Source organism: Orbicella faveolata, unplaced genomic scaffold (assembly GCF_042242905.1).
Source record: "Orbicella faveolata isolate gen_17 unplaced genomic scaffold, um_ofav_v1 contig_26, whole genome shotgun sequence".
In the NCBI taxonomy this organism is placed as follows: Eukaryota; Metazoa; Cnidaria; class Anthozoa; order Scleractinia; family Merulinidae; genus Orbicella; species Orbicella faveolata.
The window spans coordinates 14,584,076-14,607,213 of NW_028301554.1; the positions used below are offsets into that span (position 1 = coordinate 14,584,076).

The 23,138-nt window shown below is 39.7% G+C and overlaps 3 protein-coding genes across 3 annotated transcripts; all 3 read left to right on the forward strand.

Annotated features, from left to right (window-relative positions):
* Positions 1-5,224: 5,224 nt before the first annotated feature.
* On the forward strand, positions 5,225-7,082 carry LOC149108239 (uncharacterized). The gene is made up of 3 exons (XM_089295260.1): positions 5,225-5,469; positions 5,595-6,322; positions 6,466-7,082. The coding sequence occupies exons 1-3, from the start codon at positions 5,225-5,227 to the stop codon at positions 7,080-7,082; spliced, it is 1,590 nt and encodes a 529-aa protein (XP_089151386.1).
* A 1,721-nt stretch (positions 7,083-8,803) lies between these two features.
* Positions 8,804-10,272, forward strand: LOC110062286 (uncharacterized). The gene has a single exon (XM_020769156.2). The coding sequence runs from the start codon at positions 8,885-8,887 to the stop codon at positions 9,560-9,562; it is 678 nt and encodes a 225-aa protein (XP_020624815.2). The 5' UTR covers positions 8,804-8,884; the 3' UTR covers positions 9,563-10,272.
* Positions 10,273-16,105: 5,833 nt separating this feature from the next.
* Positions 16,106-22,629, forward strand: LOC110062288 (mitochondrial outer membrane protein SLC25A46-like). Its single transcript, XM_089295744.1, has 8 exons — positions 16,106-16,293; positions 17,511-17,553; positions 18,030-18,087; positions 18,339-18,416; positions 18,971-19,071; positions 19,798-19,857; positions 20,237-20,294; positions 21,184-22,629. The coding sequence occupies exons 1-8, from the start codon at positions 16,152-16,154 to the stop codon at positions 21,793-21,795; spliced, it is 1,152 nt and encodes a 383-aa protein (XP_089151870.1). The 5' UTR covers positions 16,106-16,151; the 3' UTR covers positions 21,796-22,629.
* The last annotated feature ends 509 nt before the right edge of the window (positions 22,630-23,138 follow it).

A 23,138-nucleotide genomic window follows, 5' to 3' on the forward strand; every position in this document is an offset into this window, starting at 1 on the left:
TATCGCGGATAGCTGCAGATTGCTCTTTGTAATCCCTTACAACATGACAATCTGAACGTTCGTTACGTGTTCCGGCATTGCGATTACATGTATTTGAATCTGAGATCTTTGTTATCGTTATGCCGTCTTCTTGTTTATGTCAAAACTTCATTGAGTGTATATTGAACAGAGTTGCTAAAACCGTGACTACGAAAGCGATCCGGGTGACAAGGCGATTTTTCAGGGATGTGTCTGGTTCTCACCATTGTGTCCATAACGGACGGTTTTCAAGCTCCAGAACACATTTTTACTTCGGTTGCCGAATGCTTTCACGCAGCAAAGACTAACTGATTCGTTTTCGATCAACTTCATTTACTGAAAACTGACTTTAAGACTGTAAGGATCATGTCTCGACATGTTGTTTTCTTGAAACAACAGTGACTGACAATTTGATTGCAATGATTATTAGTGATTCAATCATTTGGAACAGTTTTCTAAGGAACTGTAACTTGTATTTTTGTAGTCGTTTACAAGAAAACAACAAAAAAAGTGAGTTAAATGTAGAACGTGTATATATTCCATGGGCTCTTATGCCATTTTCTTCGTTGTTCCTATTCAACCAAACAGGCATTACAGGCTTGTTACCTTGATTGAGGCAGGTTTGGACGGCCTGCTGTTATAATTATACTTCCTTTATGTTTGTTTCGGTACTTAAAGCATTTAGTATTAGTACCCTGTAGGGTATTTTGTGGATTGCTTGAAATATTGCTGTACAGGTAAAACTTACCGCGGTCGGTTGCAATGGAATTCAGTAATGGTTTAAAAAAAAGTCTTGTTGTACATTCCAGCGTTTCCTGGAAACGGATTTCTTAGAAATGTGATTTTAATTCACTTATGTTTTTAAGCTATGTGTCAGTCTTTGAATTCACAATGTAATATGAGAACTAATACCAGAGTATACTCTTTTGTTTCTCTCGCAGACTGAGCCTCTTTTTTCCTCTAACGACATTGAGGCCTCTCTCTTTATTTATAATTTCATAAGCATTGTTTTTCCATTGTTTCGCACCACGGATCAGGGCACTACTCAAATTGAAGACACACCAGGAAAATAAAGTCCACGGGATCTACCAGTTGCTTTGAACTAGTTTAATCAGCACAAGCTTGCTAGTCAACTGAAAGCAAAGGCATACATGTGGGTTGACTATAGCAATTCTAAAAAATCGGATCTAACCTAAAAAACGAAAGAGCAAAAAACATTCTCCAACATATTGTCGATATACTCACAATTCTGTAAGGCGTAATCCAGTTTAAGACGCGCTATTTCCCTACTTTTGTACAAAGAGCACAAACATACTGTTTTCGATAAAAGGATTACTTTCTACCAGGAGCCATAATCGGGGACGGAGACCGTAAGCCTTGGGGTCCGCGCGCACCTATGATATGGGACAATTTTTCTATTTTTAGAACAAATTGCGCGATCCTGACGTCATATATCCGCGCGGATCCACGCACATGTCGGGGGTTCTCGCGGGGATGTTGTCACGTTGCGTGATCAAATGGTGAGAGTTGAGAGACCTTGAGAGATTATTTTACGTATTTTTCACAGCGATGGCAGGGAATAAGGCAGGGAATACGAACCAGGGCGCTTGTATGTAGTTTTATGCTCTGAGCTAACGGAAAAGGTGGGTTTTTCAGGGTCGAAAACAAGACTTCAATCTCGCGCTGGGAATGAATAATAAGATCTGCACGCGCTAGTTGTAAGCTTACGCGTACGTTTTTGCGTTTGTTCTGACTTAAGGCGGGACTTAAGGTGGTCTTATACCTAAATTTTTTCTTTTTTTGCAAAACAACTCTGTGGAACAGTTTTGGTATCACGTTAAAGGACTTTGCACTCTGACTTCAAAAATGAGCTTTTCCAGCTCACGTGCCATGATAGTTAATGAATAACTAGCTCCTTAGTGTGAAAAAGTGGTGTTCATTATAAACACGATAACGTAATAATGAATGGTTCGAGAAGTATGGAATTAAGTTCATCCTGTCCATAAGCAAGTTGTCCAGGAGACAAACCTCAGAAAACAGTGTTTTGAGGGGGTTTTTCTCGTGAAATGTTGAAAAAGTGTATTAATATTAACTAATATTAACTATATTAACTAAATAACAGGAAAAAATTTCATAAATTGCAAATTTTGGAGGTTTAAGACCTAGATAATTGTGACCTTCATCAATGTTGAAAATTTGACAACATTCGGTTAAAACCCAGTGGAGATATCGTGTGCGAGATATTGATGATCCGTCTATTTGGTCATTTTGAGAAATAAGGCTTTAAAGTTTTACTTCGGTCTCCTAGAGCCCAAATTAGCCCTGTGAACTAGGGGTGGGGGGAGGTTAGGGGCAGGGGGAGGGGTATATTTAAAGGTTTTACATAAATGTTTCATTGAACACCCGAATACACACCAGTCATAGAAATGTTATCCAAGTATAAGGAGCGTATAAGATGGTAGAAGAAATAATGTTCAGGACCATGATGCAAAATTCTCATAACTACACATCTTTAAAGCGTTTGTGTAAAGTATCATTAAAATGTATTGAATTGAATCCATTTTGTGAGTACTTTTAGACTGTAAACAATGGTTGCTATGGGTGTTGCTATGTTGAAATATAGCTAGAAGTGTTCAAATTTCTTAATTTATACGTAAATTCAGGAGTAATTAGAGGAAAATCGTTTCAAAATACGATTTACAAATGGACAGGGATGTTGAATCTCCATGTTCCAAAAAAATGGTTTTCTGGAGAAAAATTTATATCTGAGAGTATAAGACCCCCTTAACCTAAAATTCTGAAAGAAATTCGAAGTTTTGTTTTTTACGGAACTCGAATCTTAAGGTATTGAAGTTTTATTTTGACAAGTACTGTTACTGTAAGTTTAAAGCTCGTTTTCTCAAAGCGAGTTATTTTCGCCTTCTAGAAAAGATATCTTGAGAAGGATTTATTCAATGGAGCTAAAATTTTCAGGATTTGTTATTTTTAGTACTTTCTGTGGGATAAGCATAGAACTTTTCCATCCAGTGCATTCTGTCAAAGTTATGTATTGAAACGTATGCTAGATTTTCTGTATCAGATTTAACTGGTCATCATTTCACGTGCTTTTAACTTTTCAAAAATCTCTATGCTTATCGCAGCAAGCTGTTTGTCTTCTTTTGTAAAATGTAAAAATTATTCCTTTTTGATCAGTTCTAGTAGGAGTTATCTTTTCTCAAGTAAGCCCTGGCATTCCCCAGCAGGTGGCAGATTTAATCAGCCGGTGTCAGGTTACAATACAGTTATAGGGTACACAAATATTTTTTTCATAATCTTTGCTCTTTGAGCTTTTTAAGAATGTATACTTTGCCATGGTTTGGAGTTAACTCTTAGCCACGAAAAAAATGTTTGAAACATGGTGGCCGAACACTATTTCCGCGCGCGCTCTTGCTAATGCCATTCAGCGCGCGCACAAGGATTACACAAAGCAACCATAGCGTCGTTACAGCGATTTGGTCAATGCCCTCGCTATCTGTGCTTTTTTTTTTCATAATTGAACACAGTGCATTTATGGCTTTACTCTTTAGAAAAGGCGGTGAACGACGCAAAGAACCCAGCGATTCTCAGATTTTTCGTTTTTACCGAAAGAACCCAGTTAAATGCAGCGCATACGTAGTAAGGCAAAAAATTGCGATTGAATGCGGAATAGCTGTCTTGGAAATACGCCTATTTCTCGAGAACCACTCGTTAGAATTTTACGAACTTTGGCACGAAAATACTTTAGAAAACAAGTAACTAGAATATGGAAAAAAAACGAAAATTGACGGAAGCGATTCTAGATATTCCAGTTAAACTTCTGCAAGTGATAATTAAAGATCCCTCTGTTAAACTATCATTAAAATAGTGCTAACTTGTGAGCATTGTTACAATCTTGTTGCATGCACATGAGAAAGAAATTCTAACGACTAGATTTTCTGCAAACAAACAAAACCGATTCTAAAGGCCTGTTTATATTTATTCATGTTGCCACGGCAACGGCACATACGTCAGCCTAGCTATCAAAAATCCGAAGTTTGTATTGTTAACTTGCGTGTAGCCATTTTTGGCGACCAAAGGATCAAGGGTTTTAGAGAAAAAGGAGATTGAAACACAGGTGTCAAAACTGTGTTCGGCCACCTTACAAATATAGCAAGAAAACTCTCTACTCTGGTATCGAGTTAATTTGTGAGTTTCTCAGACAATGGTTAATCATAACCAAAACCTGTTTTGATGGTTTCTTATTGTTTCTGCTTGTTTGGTGAGTTTGCAAAAGTTTTTGAAAGGAAAGTCTAACGCGTACAATTAGCTCATTTGCATAGTGCTGCACTTTCAAGTCCGAGTCGGTGTTTTCAATTGTCAACAAATCTTGACGGCAAAGATTTCTTTCTTTATCTTTTGTACTGAGATGCTGCAACAAATTTCACGAACGCAAAAAAGGCTACTAACATCATGTGTGTTTCTTCAACAAAAGCATAGCGAAGTTTTACACTGCGAAAATGAAAATAGACAAGGAGTTCTGATAACTCGATCAATAAAATAGAAATCGTTATTCGAAGTTGATTAAAGAAAGCGTCATCGTAACTTTGCTGATTATTTCTGCTTTATTCACATATTTTCAGCTTAGCTTTTAATATGTTCTCAAACATTTATCAATCTTAAACATATTTAAAACCTATAGAGTATTGCCTGAGTTCGATGTACGCTTTCACACGAAAGTGCGGCGGAAGTACAATTTGTCATGTTTACTGACTGTACAAAACACGCATCGGCGGGCGCTCTCATTCATCGACAACAGAGAATTTACTGGATTTTTACACGAATAAAACTGAGCAGTATCTACGGGCGTAAAGTTATTGGGCCTGTTACATAATCAGCTTATGTAGTTCTATTCATTCTGTCAACTTTCAGGCATAGTCGTAATGCAGAGTGTTTGATAATTAGTATACATTGTCCCGTAAGCCCAAATATATGCAGAGACGCTTCTGGAACTTTCTAAGATTTACATAGGTATAAAAACTTGTAAGTTTAGCTCGGCATTTCATTCATTATTAGTGTGTGTGTTCAAGCAATAAAACTTTTGCCATCCGGAGTAGTTAACATGGTGTCAGGATTTTACAAACCCAGCCAAGACTGACGTCGACAGCGATCACCGCCAGCTTTTCGGAAAGATAAATTCTCTCAATCCACAATGGCTGAATTGGAGCATTTACCAGCGCCGAAAGGAAACTTCACGCCGGGTCCCGAATGTTACCAAAAGTGCTTAGATTGGGTTGAGGAATGTGAACTCCTTTTGAATGGTCCGTTAGCTTCGAAGAGCAAAGCCGTGAAAGCAAATTATGTTCTCATTTGGGCAGGAAAAACTGGAAGAACGCACATAAAGTCACTGAATCTCACCACGGAACAGAAGGGAGATCCAAGCGTGTTGCTAAAAAAGTTCGTGGAGTGGACAAAGCCGAAATCCAACGCACTCGCAGCCGCATCAAACTTCCGCCGCCTAGAGCAAGGTGATCTTAGCCTTGCAGAGTACATTGACAAAGCCATCATCATTATGTGTATAGATACACAGCGACGGTGCAAACAGATCACAAGCCATTGGTCAGCGTGTGGAAGAAATCCATAGTGTCTAACTCACCACGCCTTCAGAGGCTATTGCTGAGACTATCCCAGTGTGATGTGAGCATTGAATACCTGAAAGGAAAGGATAATGTCGTAGCTGACGCACTATCCAGAGTGTCTCCTCAGCCAACACCTAAAGGAGAAAACGACGAAGAATTCATCCCAGTTCACATGCTCACAGACGAAATCCCCGCCGATTCCACGAGAATTGGAGTTTTCAGACGCGCAACTGCAGAAGACACTATTTCCGGCTTACTGATACAAGTGGTAATAAATGGTTGGCCTGAATTAAAGAAAGATTGCCACCCACTTCTTGTAGACTACTGGACGTACAGAGAAGAGATCAGCGCAGAGAATGGTCTGTTGTTCAAAGGCCATAGACTCATAGTTCCTGAGAAACTGCGTAGCGGAGTCCTCCAAACCGTTCACGAAGGTCATTTTGGTTTTGAGAAGATGCAGCTGAGAGCCCGAGAAGCAGTATTCTGGCCAGGAATAACCTCAGATTTACTACAGACAGCCCAGAGCTGTGAAGTATGCCAGACATTCTCGAGGAGCCAACAACGTGAAACACTGTTGCCCCATGAAGTTCCTCAAGGACCTTGGGAGAAGTTAGGAATTGATTTCTTCGAGTTTCAGTCTACCACTTATCTCCTGATAGCGGACTATTACAGTAGGTTTCCTGTGGTCAGAAAAGTACGCAGCACTACCGCAAGCGCTACCACCGAGATTCTGAAGCAGGTGTTTAGCGAATATGGAGTACCTCAAACCGTTATGACAGACAATGGCCCCCATTCTCGTCAATTGAATTTGCAGCCTTTGCAAACCAGTACCGATTCCACCACACGTCCAGCCCTCGTTACCCGCAGAGTAATGATTTCATTGAACGTATGGTGCAGACGGTCAAGCAGTGCATGAGAAAGTGTGCAGCCGCAGGACATGATCCAAACTTAGCTATGTTGATCTACAGAGCCACACCCCTTACTACCAGCATACCGTCACCTGCAGAGCTATTGAATGGACGAAGGTACAGAGCATTACTTCCAACCAGATCCCCTATCCAGAATCCCCATTGTCAGGTTGTCCGAGAGCAAATGGTGAAAGACAAGGACAAAATGTGCGAGCACTACAACAAGACTGCAAGGGATCTACCTTCACTGCCACAGAATCAGAGAGTGTACGTACAAGTTCATCCCCAGTGTAACAAATGGACCCCAGCAACCGTTACCAAAACGCCAGTAGCGTCTCAACCGAGATCGTACAGTGTCGAATCTACTAATGGAGCCCAGTTAGTGAGAAATCGTCGCTTCATTCGTCCATCTCAAAAGACTATTTCGATACCTGCCGAGAGTGTAAAGCGTGACGAGAGCACTAGTAGTGAACGACCAAGACGTGTGATTACAAGACCTAAAAGACTTATAGAGACAATTTAATTAGTTTCAGCATTTCAGTTAAGGCCTTGAGCTATTTTCGATTAGAGGGGAGATGTTACATAATCAGCTTATGTAGTTCTATTCATTCTGTCAACTTTCAGGCATAGTCGTAATGCAGAGTGTTTGATAATTAGTATGCATTGTCCCGCAAGCTCAAATATATGCAGAGACGCTTCTGGAACTTTCGAAGATTTGCATAAGTATAAAAACTTGTAAGTTTAGCTCGGCATTTCATTCATTATTAGTGTGTGTGTTCAAGCAATAAAACTTTTGCCATCCGGAATAGTTAATTGAAACATCAAGCGTTGAATTGCTTACAATTCAGGCGAAACTCAAACTGACCAAACTAACAATTATTTTGTTTTACTTTTCAGTCGCGATAGACCGGCAAATTCCTCTCAAGCGTGTGGCAAAGAGGAGCTAGAAAACTATGAAGTCCTGAAGCTCTGCTATATCTAAATATATCCAGCTAGTTTTTTGCTGTGTAACGGAAAAGCTGTTGATCTTCAACATACGTGAAATTTAAAGTGGTGTAATGTACAGCTCATGTAAAAGAAGCATCCGTCGGAACACAACCTGGTCAGCGATATATATAAGCTTAAAGCGGAACATACCTAAATTCGACACTGTCTTACTTCACTCAAACTGGAGCAGCTTACGACGAAAATACTTAAGAAAAATTCCAACAGACGTAAACGCGTTGAGTTGTAGGCCAAAAACATGAAAACTTTCGGGAATTTCGGACGCCATTTCCCCCACGCGATATCCGCAAAAATCCTCGCAGCATGTACGCGAGTGTGCCGCAGGTGATGGCGCAATTTGTTCTAAAAATATAATTATTGTCCCATATCATGGGGACAACCCCAATACTAGAAATGGCGCGCGCTAACGGTCTCCGTCCCCGATTATGGCTCCTGTTTCTACTGATCTCTTGATATCCTACTCGTACCAATCCACGAACGAGAGCCATAATCCGATTGGCTACTAAAGCAAAAATGGCGGGAATCTCGCGTGTTCGGTTTTATCACTAAGAAAACAAACATAATGTCTAAAAATAAACAAAACTCTCAACGAAGTGCAAAACATCCACATTCACACTTGCTCAAGAAGAGAGGAAAGAGGCTACGTGGGTTCAGAAGACAAGTCACTAACTGTAGGGGTGATAACCTCAGTGTAAAACTGACGCAAAACCTGAAGTTCATTGAATTGACCGTTTCAACTTGCGCCATTTTCAAGACAACAAGGTGTTGCGCTTGAATTATGTCCTACAAAGTCCCTCTTTCGGCTCCAGCAGCGTTCAATTTATGTTCTATCATTGCTTTTCACAACACCAGTGGCCGTCCCGACTTCGCTTTGATACTACTTCCAGCATTTCCACCACCTTCGGATGACTTTGAGGCCTCCTACGCAGTCGCCTTCAGGGGAGTCGCGAGGAGGAGGTGAATATGACTCCCCTGAAAACGACTGCGTGAGAGGGTAATGATTGTGGCGTTGCAATTGTTCGCTGAGTTAGATTTTCTCTAACGTTAGTTTGATTTTGACTTTTTTTCTGAAAGCAGTTTTATGCTTACATAAATTTTGTCAGTGTCGCTCTGTTCTTATCTTTTGTTTTGCTTTTTGGCGAAAAATTTTGCCGTTCCTTCCGCCGTGGCTTGTTCCGCTTTCACCCGTCGCTGGGAAGTAAAGAGTCTGGGTACGAAATTGAACTTGTTTACGCAACGCATCCCGCTTGTGTGCTAGTTTTTGTCTGAAGGACGGGGTAGCAAGCTGTCACTTACTGTTGTTCCAACAAAACATCCACAATGTATATGCTCTGCTGCTGGCTGAAGATTATATATTACCTCGGTTTGATTGTATATCATGGTGGCGACGTTTGTTTCGATTGGTTAAATTATGGCAAACTAGTCGAAGACAACACAATCTCTGGAATTTTGATTTCGACAAGCAGCAGTCTTGATACATGTATGATCTTCTTTTTTATCAGCTGTGTTACCGGTACTGTGTTCAGCATAACCATGATCGTGGCGTACGGATATTACATCAAGTTCCACTGGTATTGCATTCACCATGCAAGCTACCGATCCGCTAGGTATTCAGACGGTGAATTTTCGTTTTCCAGCGATCGTGGATGTGACAAGAAATGCAACCGCACATTCGTCACACTTGAATTATGGGTATCGGCTCTGGAACTTGTCCTTAAAGATGACTTTCAAAGCGGTATATTGTTTTGGATTTACACTTCGCAATTTATTAAAACCAAACCCCACTGGCAATCCATCGTCTTTCAAGCCTGCAGCATTATAGCACACTTGAAGCTGGGCATATGTTTCATGGCAAAATTGTGTGGATGTGGTGCAGGCGAAGAAACTTGTTGCGATGGTTCGTGTGCCAAGATCTTGGCCTCTGTGATTGGATTCATAGGCTCAGTAGTTTTCTTAGTCCTAACCGTGGTGTCCCTCGTGAAAGCAGTAAACGTTTAATTAAACTTCAGAACAAATTAAGGCATTTCGCGATAAAGAAATGAACTACTGTTCGTTGACTACTGGATCATAAATGTGTTGTTCAACCAATTAGCAAGTGTGCCAATAAACGCTGGTTTGTACTCTATATCGCTTTTTCTATCCATCACTTAGAGCTTGCACCAGATCCAAAAACTATTAGAAACTCTGGACTGAGTATTTAATCATTATAACTGGCATACTGACATGACAATATGTATAGTTCCTCCAGTCATTGCCGGCCAAGAAGCAATGAATGTAAATAGGTCATTGAGGTATTTGTCGCGACAAATCTCGTAGTCGCTGTAGCGCAGCAGTTACTTTCGAGTTAAATTTTGTAATAGTGTTCATGTACTGTCAGTGTGATCTTCACTATATTCTGAAACATATTGAAACATTTATATGAGCGTAACACTGAATTACAGCTCTACTTCAGACTTCAGACTGCAGACGTTGCGTCTCCTAGAAATGGCCGGTTTTCTGAGAAATAATTAATTATTCATTAACATCACGGAGTAGCAATTTTAACATTGGAATATAATAGTCACTATGCATTGGATTGTTTCAGTGAAACCAGTACGGTTATTTAGTTTCCTTCGCTTAGTCCTAACTAATAGTAAAACTGATGTAATGACGTTATGTTTTAAACGCGTGGAGAAGAGTCGAAAGAAATAAAAGTTAGTATTCTCGCACCGGCTGGCCAGAAGCCAACCTCGCTCCCAGGGTCTCTCCTCGCTCCAGGGAACGGGAAGAGGAGACACGCCAGAAGCCAGTAGCCATAAACCGGAAAGGGCCTAGGGTCTTACTACGTAGGTACTTCGAATGTTACTGTCATGGATTTTAAACAATGCTTTTCTACTACTTTGAATGTTTTTGCATAACTCAACTTTGGCACTCACACGGAATGCAGTGTGGTCCTAAGCAAACTAGGGGTCTGTTTTATTTAAGGCCTATGAATTTTGTTGTTCAGTCCCCCTTAGGCAACGGCCCTGAGACAAACAGAAATCCTTCGATAACAAGGGGCGCTTTCCATTCAACAAAAATCACCGGTTCAAATTTTCGGAATTTTCGCTGGTCGAATGGAACGCTTCCGACCGCTTCCCAGAATTCGAGGTCACGTGCTCTGCAACACAGGGCACACTTGGTGAAACTTCGTTGTGTTTGAAAATGGCGGACTTTTTGAACATTTTCGCGGCTTTAGAGCAAGATGACTGTGAAACAATAAGTTGTACCATTCTCGATAGCAACGACAACGTAATACTTCTGCTGCAGTTGCCTGCTTTGTGCTAACTTGATTTAACAAAATGGCAAAACGACGGGAACAGAACTACTGACGAGCGAAAGTCGAAGTTAGCGTAATTCGAGCAAGATAAAAAAAAAGCATAACTACAGCTGTAACATACCGTTGCTGGTTGAAGGAAACAAATTGCTGCATTGATGCTGTAGAAAAAGACTGAAATCGTTCGACACAAAGTCACACGCTGAGCATTGATACGCTGCTCCGCCCGCCATTATTGCTTTTTCAAGTGTCCACGTGAGCTCACGCTCGGTAGGGAGACTAAACCCGACATCTCTTGCGAATGCAACACAAAATTTTCGATAATTCCGGAAATTCCATCAAAGAGGGTGCACTCAAAACGTATTCCTAAATTTTCGAAAACTTTTCCCGGAATTTTTACGTTCCATTCAATTTCGGACCGGAAATCTCGGAATTTTTGTTCGAATGGAAAGCGCTCAAGGACGGCACCACCTTTTCTGAGCCCGCGAGAATGAGCACCCCCATAAACCCATGGTTTCACAGATACCGCTGATCGCTGAATGTGGTCCAGGTCATTCTTATCATTCGGTTGTGTCCAAGAAGGACAACCGAGGAGTACTAGGAGCGAGTTCCGAGTTGAGCAGTTTTCGGAAATTGATGGCGGACTATAGCAGTACCAATCACATAATATGCGAATTAGTTGCCAGTGGTAAAACTATGTTGATCCACAAGGCAAGTACGTTTTTATTTACCTGACATGTTAAGAATAATGTGTAGAGAGTAAAGCAGTGAATCGTTCGGCAAATGCTGTATATTTCTTTAGGTGTCTTCCCTTCTAGTTCTTAAACCGTAAATTTGTACGCTGTAGACACTGTAGACGTCTTTGACTTAGGCACAAGAGTTTTTAAATAAGTCTTTCCTTGAGGACGAATTTTTTATTGAGCTCTTGATTCGGCAGCCGTCCTGAATTCAAACTTCCTTTGCCTTGTCCCTCTGGCCGGTAGGATCCTGAAAATACTACTGGCCAGAGGGACAACTTGTTTCTGCCTCAGTGAGTTAGCCTGAAACGAACGAACGCGGCAGCTCTCTAATCGGGAGAACGGCCTTGAACGCGTTTTTGCAAAACGTAAGGAGTTGTGGTAGCGGTAAGATCAAAGGCGCAAGGGATTGTGGTTACGAGCGAATGGAGAAATTAACATGCGCTGTTTTCAATGTGCTCTCTCGCGTTGAAGAACGTTCGGAAACGAGGTTTTCTCAGCTGTGTAAATTGCTCTGGCTTTTTTTTACGCTTCTAGTATCTTCAGTATTGCTGTGCAGGGAGTGAGCCTGGACAACAGAAGCATCAGTTTTACAGAAACAAAGACGTTCGTATTGTGTGATCGTCCGGGCAGGGGTAGTTCTGAAAAGAACTGTTTGCTGTACTGTAGTACAAACTATTTTCAACGACTGACTCTGGAAAGCTGGTACACTAACCTAGAACAAATGCCTCTTAACAGTTGTTAACAACTACCGGCGCCTTACAAACGACTTATCCACGACGGAAACGAAACTGACAAACGGACTCATAACAGACCGACTTAATTTGACTAACAATAGACGGACCAAAACCGACCAATTTGACTAACAACAGACGGATCGAAACCCACCAATGACTGATGACAAACTTTAATCGAGTCTTTCAGCCAATTCTATCATGGCTAAAATGACTGTTGTAAATAAGTTAGGGACTGGAGCTGGTTTGACCTGCGAGGTCTGAGTCGAGCTAGTCTCGTGATTGACACTTGAAAAACGTGGGCAGAAAAGGAATCGGAGAGAACGGAAAGGAGTCCAGCGTGGACATTGATCTATCTCTGTATTACGGAAAATATCTATCGGAACACGGAATTAACTCTTAGAACAACATTGTCATATCTCGGAATCTATCAAAGGATCAAAATAAAGAGTATGGATCGATACAACAATGACCAATCACGTTGAACGGACCAGACTTATAACATTATGGACGGACAAACACTATTCACCTGACTCTGAAAATGTTTTCTGCTCAGGTTGTGGAAACGTCAGTCACTAACAACAGCTCTTTTCACAACTACCCTCACCCGGACGATCACACTATACGAACGGCCGTCGATAAAACCAAAACATGGAACTTCCCGGAACATCGAATAATTATAACAATTACGAGAAAAATACGTAAAATTAAATTTTCTAAAATAAAATAAACAAAAATAAACTAGTATCATCTCCAAATATGAAAAGATACTTTTGGGAGTTGGGGAGTCGGTAGGGGAGTCGGTAAGGGAGGGGTAGGGAGCATTAGGTATTCATTCAAAAGACCACAATGAGTGCAGCAACAAGCAAGTTATCATTAATAAACTAGTAGTAATCAAAGATTAGAGCAGTGCGTTCACGTGCGCACTTCAAATGTTCGGTTGGCGGTCTACTTTGGCGTTCGAATGGTTCGATAGAAAACTGAGTTTGATCTAATGTCAGATAACGATGCGGATCTGCACGTGAAGTTGAACTAGCGATGAATAGATTATAGCCTGCTGTAAAAGTGTTTTTAATTAATTAAGTATTAATTTGTACCGGAAAAAACATTTTCCAGGAAAGGAATTTGAACTGTTGGCGACATTTAGAATTCAATTTCAGAACGCCAACACTTGTAACAAATATTTCAGCTGTGAGCTAAAACCTTCTGGAATGTATTTCTCATGTAATATTCCAATTTAGAAGTTTCTGGAAACTCCAGGTGCACTTGTATGAGAGTGAGAGTTTCGTCCGTAAGAGAACAATGAAAATCTTAATTTAGTGAGGCTTAGTGCTTCATGAGGCCGAGAGTTGTAATCCGAGAGGTCAAATGAACCAGTTTGTTATTATTACTGACAATCCTGAGATCTGTGTGGAAACAACCCTGCTCTGCATTGACACTCCTTACATCCTTCTTCCCTTCGGCAGCATTTTCTACCATTTGGGTAAACTAGTGTATGAGGTAATTGGACTCAAGTCCATGCACAGTTTTATTTGTAGAATAGTTTGATACATTGCTCTTTAGTCTTACACCACACTAGAATCACTCTACAGTAATATTTTCAGTTATCTGTGATCTTGTCCCTGTGGCCGGTAGGATCTTGAAAATACTACCAACCAGAAGGACAGCTTGTGTAGAAGGTAATTGGACTTAAGTCCATGCACAGTTTTATTTGTAGAATAGTTTGATACACTGCTCTTATTCCTTAAGTCATAAAGCAGGCTAGAGTATTGAGGAGTCACATTTATTTAAAGGTTATCAGACACTTGATTTCAATTAAATTGCATTTACTCCAAGTGAAACAGAGTGCCAGGCAGTGGGATACATTTCTGATATGTCCAGTGTGTTCAAGTTGTAGACATCAACATTCAATGAAATATGTTTGTGACTTTAATACTCTGTGTAAGGATAGAGGAATCTCTTCAGAAGGAATGTTAAACTTGAAGAGCTGGATACTGTTCCGTAGCATTCTAAGACTGTTTATGGAATAAACAAAAATTAATTTTCCTTCCATTGTCTTTTTTTGTGAATGGTGTTTACCTTTAAACAAAATAGGTTTCAGAAAATCCTTTATCTAACCAAAACGTACTGCTTAAAGGACACTGACCTGACATACTCACAAAGCCACTCTCATTGCAACATTTCTAGTCTACTTCCCTCCTGTAAATTAAGTTGTCCCGCAAAGGATAGGCCACTTCTAAAATGAGGCTTTCTAAATATCAGATCGAATTGTTTGCATATTTGTGAACCCATGAATAAAATTGTGGTGAGGGGTGGGGGGGGGGGGGGGCAGGCAGGCGGGAGCCCGGGAAGAATAGGGGTCGGGAGAGGAAAGAGCGGGAAGTGGGAGTTCTAAGAAGGCGCGAATCATATATTAAGTATTAAAATACTTTCAAAAAAAAGAACCCAAAATGTTTTTTGACTTACATTTAACTTATTTTGAGACTTCTAAACTGAAGGAAAACTGAAAATTCGCCCTTGGGCTGAAAAACCGACGCCTACCTCGGGTAAATTGGAAACCCTTCTACGGTGGTTACATCATAGGTCATGAAATATTATCACTTAAGCGCGCGCTGTCAAAAGACGTGAGGAGGAGAAAGGCCGCAAACAAAGGAAGAAAGGAAAAGAAACGCCAAAGGATTGCGCAGCTAAATGACAAGTATGTGTTTGAGTCTCCTCATTTACAGGGGACGGGAGCAAAACGGAGGAGAGCGAGAGGCGGGAATACAGAAAAATGTTAAACAACAACTTAAGGGTCCATTAACCGATTTATGCGCGCGCTCGCGCGCGTTGCTAAGGAGGTGAAATTTCACTTCCGGTTACTTACGTCAGCCTGAGCGCAGAAAATAAAAATAACTCAATAATTCGCTCACATTTTAGATGTTTTTCTTTGTGTTTCACAAAATGCAAAGTAAAAAAAGTACAAGCAAAGACAAAAAAAGAGAAAGACGGAAAAACAACAGCAATAGAAAGAGAAAAACTAACTCTGTGTGGCTTTGTTTTATCTTACCGAAGAGAGCTGGAAGTGTAAATTGCGCACGCGCTGATAGGGTAACTTCAAATATATATCGGGCGCACTTCCGGTTTCTTTAAATGCTAAAGGAAACGCGGTTTTTCCTTAAACCCAGCCTTTTTTGACGGATTTCGATTAAAACCAACGTTGGAAACATAGCTATGCATTTCTTTTTCAAAATCATGCTTTTTCCAGAAAATTACGAACTTTTTAATATTTTGAAATTCTCTCAAAATCTGACCTTTTAGAAATGAAACAAAATCGATGCATAGCGTAATGAGGATTTAAATTAAAATATAAATCAAAGAAAAAAATCCCGATAAAGTAATTTGCCTGGGAGCCTTTGCGTTTTTTCAGTATTAGTCACATGATCATGGGCGTGGCTTGATGACGTCATCACTAGTGTTGCTGATCATGAAAAAGTTAAAACACGTGAAATAACTCTGAAGTGACTAAAAATGACGAGGTTATATGAGAATAAATTTTCCCTAGCAACGGCTCAAAAAGATCGGTTAATGGGCCCTTAATCCGATTAAATTGTTTAGTCAGAGCACGAAATAATTATACATAAATGGAACATATAGAGCTACAGTTGCATTACATAGCTTTTAGGGGTCCTTACAGGTTGTCCCTGGGTCCTTATGATGTATATTCTCCTTCCTCTCTTCACCCCTGGGGACGAGTGAAAAATTCTCGTTAATTCCCAGGCCCCACAAGAGGATGAAGCACGGTCGAAGGACTGGGTAAGAAGTTGACGGGAAAAATCAAAATGGTGTACGACAGACTGAGGGGGATTGAAAGGGAAAATTTGCCTCTTTCGCGGCAACAAGCCGTCGATGACCAGGAAACAGTAGCGCAACAAAATATTTTATCGTCTATTAATGGGAAGACACCAAAAGAGCATCAGATAGGTGAGTGATTCAGCCAAGAACGCGTAAACTAGTTGTGCAAATGCCAGGAACCCAATGTTAATTGCGAGGAAAATAACAAGTTAACTTATAATGTATAATATAACTTAATGTCCATCGTCAAATATAGTGGTAGTTGTTTCTTAATTGAAGATATTCGTTCTACATTTATTAGCTTTACTGTTAGGTGTTTATATGTATGTATCCAAAATGTTGAAAATCAAGGTCAAATTATCAAAATTAAAATATAACAAAACATTAGAAGACGCCTGTTGCCCGCGTATATCACATAACGGGCTTGCTATTTAGTTTATTTACTAAATGCTGGTATTTGGTTAATCAAGGAATGATCAATTAGGAGTCACATAAAACAGAGCCTTAGAACACTTTAGACAACATATTAAAGCTGTTTTTTTCCACCGGTTATATCACACTGCCAAATCTAAAACAAAATCAGTTTGCATTTTGTCATAAACAACAACACACAAGGTATCCATTTGCAAGGTAAGGGGGTTTGAGAGGTAGGAGGTTAAAGAGTTTAAGCGGGAGTTCTAAGATGATGGGAAGCAGGAGTTCTGAGAAGGTGGGAAGCAGGAGAGAAATGCAAAATGCTAATTATTGTCATTTATGTATATGTTAGAATTACTTTCAACATAAAAACCCAAATATTATTTGACTTGCATTTAGCATCTTCTGAGACTTCTGACCAAAAAACAAACAAAAGTTCGCATTTCAGCTAAGAAACAGGTTAACTTCCTGCAAAATTGTAAACCCTTTTACAGTGGTTATGTCAAAGATCACGAAATGCCAGGCAGCATAAGTGCATGTGTGTCATGTGAGCTGTCAAAGGAGGTGAGCAAGACAAGCCAGACTGAATACAGATTATTAAAAAAAGGAAATGCCTAAGAATTGCACAGTTAAATGATTGGGTTTTGTTTGAGTCTCTTGATTTACAGGGGACAGGAACAGGATGGGAAAATGTGGGAGTCAAGAAGTTTAGGTACAGGTAGCAGGTACAGGAAGTCGGAGGCTCTGACTCCCCTGCCTCTCCCCCCCCCCCCCCCCCCCTTTCCACACACACACAGACACACACGCACATAAAAGGGTTGTAGTAGAACCTTGCTGTACTGTTGGCAGAGAAGAAAATTTCCAGTTTGTGTTCAACTCTTGAGTGAAAACTACCTGTAATAACTAAGTTTTCTGAATTCTTTCCTTGACAGAAAGTACACAAAGACTTGTTGGTTTTGCCATTGGAACTGGAAGGTAACCATGATGATGTAGTTGCTTTTATTATCTTTATTACATTTTCCTTATTGGCAGTGACAAAATCTTCTTTATTGCCTGTATAAATTTGATGCTTGTATGAACATAATTTGCATATAATGTATAATCATAACAGTCTTTCTGTAAGAAATCATCTCATATAAAGAGAAGCAATTTTAATGGTTTACATGTTAGGGTTAAGATCCAGAAAGTTTGGCATTTTCATTGTGTTGCATCCATGCAAATATATCACACTATTATTTGGGTTATGTGACATAACATGGCAAGAGGTTCAGTAGCTTGCTTGTGAAATGGATGGACTGACATTATGGAGTTTTCTTTTTTGTTTGCCTTTTAATTTGATGAACTTGTCTCTTCTTTAGATTCAGAAGTCCTTTCCTATCTTGTTATAAATTTGCAAATAATTTTCTAGTTATTTATAAAGCAACTAATCAAATATATATTGGGTTTTTTAGTATTCTAGCTGCACAGTTTCTGACACATCCATTCACAGTCTTCAGGAGACAATGCCAGGTAGTTACTGTGTTAGTATTTTATCATCAGTGAGGGTGAGCTTTAAACTTTAGATAAAGATCCACAAGCAAGTTTTTCTTTGCCCAAAGAAAAAAGTGTCTTTCAGTAGTTTTATTTTGCACTGATATTTCCAGGAGTGCATAAGGTTTACCACAATCTGCAAGCTTCATATGAAATTTTGTGGAATTGCAAGTATCTTTGAATTGTACAATATTTCTGATAACTTTTTGTATAACTTTTTTTTACATCAGGTAAATCATGCTGCTAGGAAGTACCACCTGTCACCATTCACTGTGTTCCAGATTTTACTCCGTGTGAGACGAAACCAGGTCAGTTGAAATAAAATCTAATGGAACATATCAGGATAGAACTGACACGAGAGTTGAAACTGTGACATAATGCAGAATGTTTTTTATGCATGCTGTCTGCTTCAAGGGAGTTTCCCTTCCTCATTTTAGAGTAATTTTACAATCATTTGGTAATGATATTCAGTTAGGAAGGTTACTAAAAAATGGAGTCGTTCTCAGGCAGCAAAGATTGTTATTAGCTTGCAGAGTGAGAACCAGGCTTGAGCATGCCAGTAATTTAAATTTGAGTGAACTAACCTGAATCCTGGGACAGTTCATTGTTTACAGGAGAAACCAACAGAACACATTCAAACCATAAAACAGCATTGTTGCAGCCAACCATACTTTTCATTGATAGCCATTCAAACTGCAGACGTATACTATTTCCTTCTGACATCCGCATACATGCTATTCAGAAAGAGACTTCTAGACCATACTGAACAGATGCCAGCTTTGAAAACATGGCTGCCTTGGGACACTAAGTGTGCTATTTGTAGTGATGACATAATTTTGTTAATGTGATTATTTCATTGCAGGGTTATGGTGCTCTGTGGAAGGGTTGTGGAAGTACCTACGTCGTGTGTGCTGTCAATTTCTTTAGTGAAGCAGCAATTAGCAGTCTGACTCATCTACCTCAGTAAGTTGCACAGCACAACACTGTGTTACACAATAGAACAATGTCACTTTGTGAAATCAGTACAATGTGTCACAAAGCAGTGCATTGTTAGGCACATTAAAATAATGCTTGTTTCTCACAATGCTTACAAACGTTCAAAAGTGGGGCTTGGAAAGAGCTACACAAATGCTTTTTAACCTTACAAATCAAATTAAAAAGATATCTCTGCAAAGTACATGATGTGTGTTTAAAACATTTTCCAGCCCTCTTTGAGATAGTAACAAGAATTAAAGGGGCAAAGGTGGGTAGCCTGTGTACTAGGCACAAAAAATGGTAAGGTGCGAGATTGAGCTGTGTGACATACATATCCTGTAACAATCAAACTCTCTTTATTGTGGTAGTAATAATGGAAATTGCAGTTACAGATTCAGGTATAAGTAGCCGATAGGAAGATTTATTTAACCCCAACTGTTGGTGTAACACACCCTAACCATGTAATGCCACACCCGAAAGGCTGCAGAACACTGTTTTCTGAATAGACCCTTCGCACGATCCGGTCCCATGGTACGGAATTAATTATGCTGGGACGCAAGTTACGCAGTGGGACTTCCAAAACAAAGGAACTTGTACCAGTCCAGCCCGACTTTCCTTGGTGGAGCTGCTTAGCTGAAAATAAGGTTCCTGAATTGATGTGTTCAACGAATTGCTCTAAATTCTGTGTTGTTATTGTTGTTTTTTTTTTTTCAGTGAAACTCCTGATAGAAAGAGTTCTTGTAAAGAAGTAGGAGGCCATCTTCTTTTAAAAGGGTAATATCCTTTTGCACTTGAATTGAGTGTGGCCAGGACCATAACTACAGCTGTAAGCTTCTAATTACAATCATGTACATGTGTATGGGAGGTTAAAAATACAGTCTGTTAATGTTTTAGGCCATGATGGAATGTCTGCTCAGGAGAGGTGTCATTCCCGCTATGGGATGTGCTCCAAATTACATTTTGCATAGGTTTATTAATAACTGTGTTTACAAGTCATCAGTCTAGCTGTTACATGGTGTTCATGAACTGCTGCCCTTTTCACCTCCCTCAATTTGACACTTCTCCTTTGCAAATATTTTGTCCTGCTTACAGTCACCTGAACGATCTCACCAGACAGAATATCTTCATATACTGGTGTCTTAATGTCTTGCAGATTAAGTTTGGCCATTAGTATGCCAGTCGCAGCAGCAAGCTTAACAGAAACAGTCAAGGTAATTAGCTTTTTTGCACACTTTTGCCCACATTTCATATTAAACTTTACATCCTTAATTTGGAGAGCAAGATTAATAGAAATTATGCTTTCTGGTTGACTGATGTCAGAAATTGACTGAGCCTGTGGTTAATAGCAAGTTTGTTGCTTGCTAACATAACATGTCGTGACGTGGCAATTTGCTGAAGACTTGTGCTGTTTTGTGATTGGTCAGCCAACTAACAGTACTTTTTTCAACTAACAGTAACTCTTTGTGTGTGTGTATCCTCTGTACATCTTCTCTACAATATTCCCTGCAACATTTCAGTATGACGTCTTGGTTAGAAATAGAATAGCAACTAAAGCAGTATCAACCAGTAATTCTTGATCTGAATTAAGAAGCAAACATTCTGAGGTAGTCTTTGAAAATTTGTTCACTAAAATTGTTTGTGCATCGATGGAGAGTTTTCATGAACAAACTATTGCAGTGTAGTTCGTTTGGCCATGTATTTCCCTTTTCGTTTAGCATGTCAGATTTTGAAAATTTGTTCACTAAAATTGTTTGTGCATCGATGGAGAATTTTCATGAACAAACTATTGCAGTGTAGTTCGTTTGGCCATGTATTTCCCTTTTCGTTTAGCATGTCAGATTTTGAAAATTTGTTCACTAAAATTGTTTGTGCATCGATGGAGAGTTTTCGTGAACAAACTATTGCAGTGTAGTTCGTTTGGCCATGTATTTCCCTTTTCGTTTAGCATGTCAGATTTTGAAAATTTGTTCACTAAAATTGTTTGTGCATCGATGGAGAGTTTTCATGAACAAACTATTGCAGTGTAGTTTGTTTGGCCATGTATTTCCCTTTTCGTTTAGCATGTCAGATGACTTATTTACTCACTTCCATTTCCTTTAGAGCGACCTCACACGTGACCAAGACAACATACTTGACAGCTTAAAAGACTGGATGTACCGCATTGTCGGCTGGGATAGATCTTCAGGTCGACACGGCCGCCTCCTGCCCATGTGGACCCTGGTGCTGCCCACAATACTTCACGGCTTGCTCTCTTATATTCTGGGCACATTGATTCAACACTTGGTACTTTTGAAAATGAAGGGTAGGGGCATACATACATCACCTGATACTGCCCCTACGTCATCAGACGAAGAACCTCCAGGTCCCACAGACATGGCCCAGACCTACTACCCAGAGCTTGTGGCCAATTTTCTGGCCTTGTTTATCCCAGAATTCTTGTTGTATCCTCTGGAGACAGTTCTTAATCAGCTCTATGTCCAGGGCACACGGACCATCATTGATGATCTGGACACTGGTAGCGGTGTGGTACCGCTGTGTACTAACTATGACGGTATGTTGGACTGTGTCCGCTCCATCTGGAGGGATGAAGGAGTCGGAGGATTTTACAAGGGCTTTGGTGCCTTACTGATCCAATTGTTAATCCATTGGCTCATTCTCAAGATGACTCAGTTTGTGTATAGAGAAATGTCCCGAGATTTTAAGGGCAAATAACTTAGCTAGGACCCAAGAGAAAGTGATTTAGAACCAGTATAGAGATATTTTATAGAGTTCATCTGTTACAGTTGTTTGTGGTGCAGATGAACTCATGGAACAACTTCCCTTGTTGAAATAATTGAGAACAATATTGGTTGGAGGTTTTCTGGTACCCACAGATATGAAAAATGATTTTACTAACTAGAATTTACGCGTGTCGAGATTATTCCGTATTTTTACCTATTAATCTATTATATCTTCTCAAAAGAAGTTGTTGTGTGTTCATCCTGAAAACCTTTATTTATATTGTCAGTAATACTAATGCTCGCTCCACCAGCACAGTTCTCTTTGATAACCAAAATTGTCAGCGGTCACCTTGACCTCTCTCGTAAGTTGGCCATACTTTACGAAAAAGACTCAAAAAGCCGTAGTCATCTTTAAAGAAAGTTTTGAAACAGTATTACCGGAATCCGCGAAATTTCTTTCTTCTCGAGTCTTTTCTTTTTCTGAAAAGCGAGTTCTTAAATTTGCATAGTATCTTGGGGTATTTTGGGCTCGTTTCGTTGGGATATGCTCCGAGTATAAATGAATGCATTGGAAAACCTAGATAGTTTACGCTATAGAAAGTAAGATATCTCCCAGAGTGATTCCTCAGAGGAGCGGATTTTCAACATTTTGGAACAAGGATATGAGTAGTACTTCGACTTACTGTGATTTCGGAATGGTGGAAGTAAGTCGTAAATGAACAGTTTTGGTGCTTGTAAAAGTAGGCCTGGAGTATGGTACCTGTAAAATGCATGACTTCATTCCTTGCCTGGTCATTTCGAAATAAAATTCTGATACACCCTGGAACATGGTCTCCTGATTAAAACGTGTATAAATTTCCGAGGGATCTCAGTTTGTTTAATTAGTTGAGTACATGGTTTAATTGTTAGCAAGATTACTTAAAATTCTCTAAACAAAGATATCACAATAAGCGACAATTATGGTCAAGTCGATTAAGACTGCTTTCCACATAATCGCTACGACTATCGGTTTCCACACCATCGTTACGATCGTCGAGGTACAAAATTACCTTTAAATTGAAGGAAACGTGAAAATACTAGTTTATAAAGATAGAAAAATACCAAAGAGATAATAATAAACCTTAAACCTTAACCGTTTTTAACCATTTAATCAGCTTTTTTGGCTGCCGCGACGCTAAATGGGCCTAAGTTTTGCTAAAAAAGCTATGTTTTACCAAAAAGATCGATTTCTCAAAGATTAGGAACAAAATTGTGCAATATGCGCATAAGCCAAAATTTGGACTTTTTTTTGCCATTATCCGCTCTCAATTTTTTTCTCGGCCCTCTCCTCTTTTC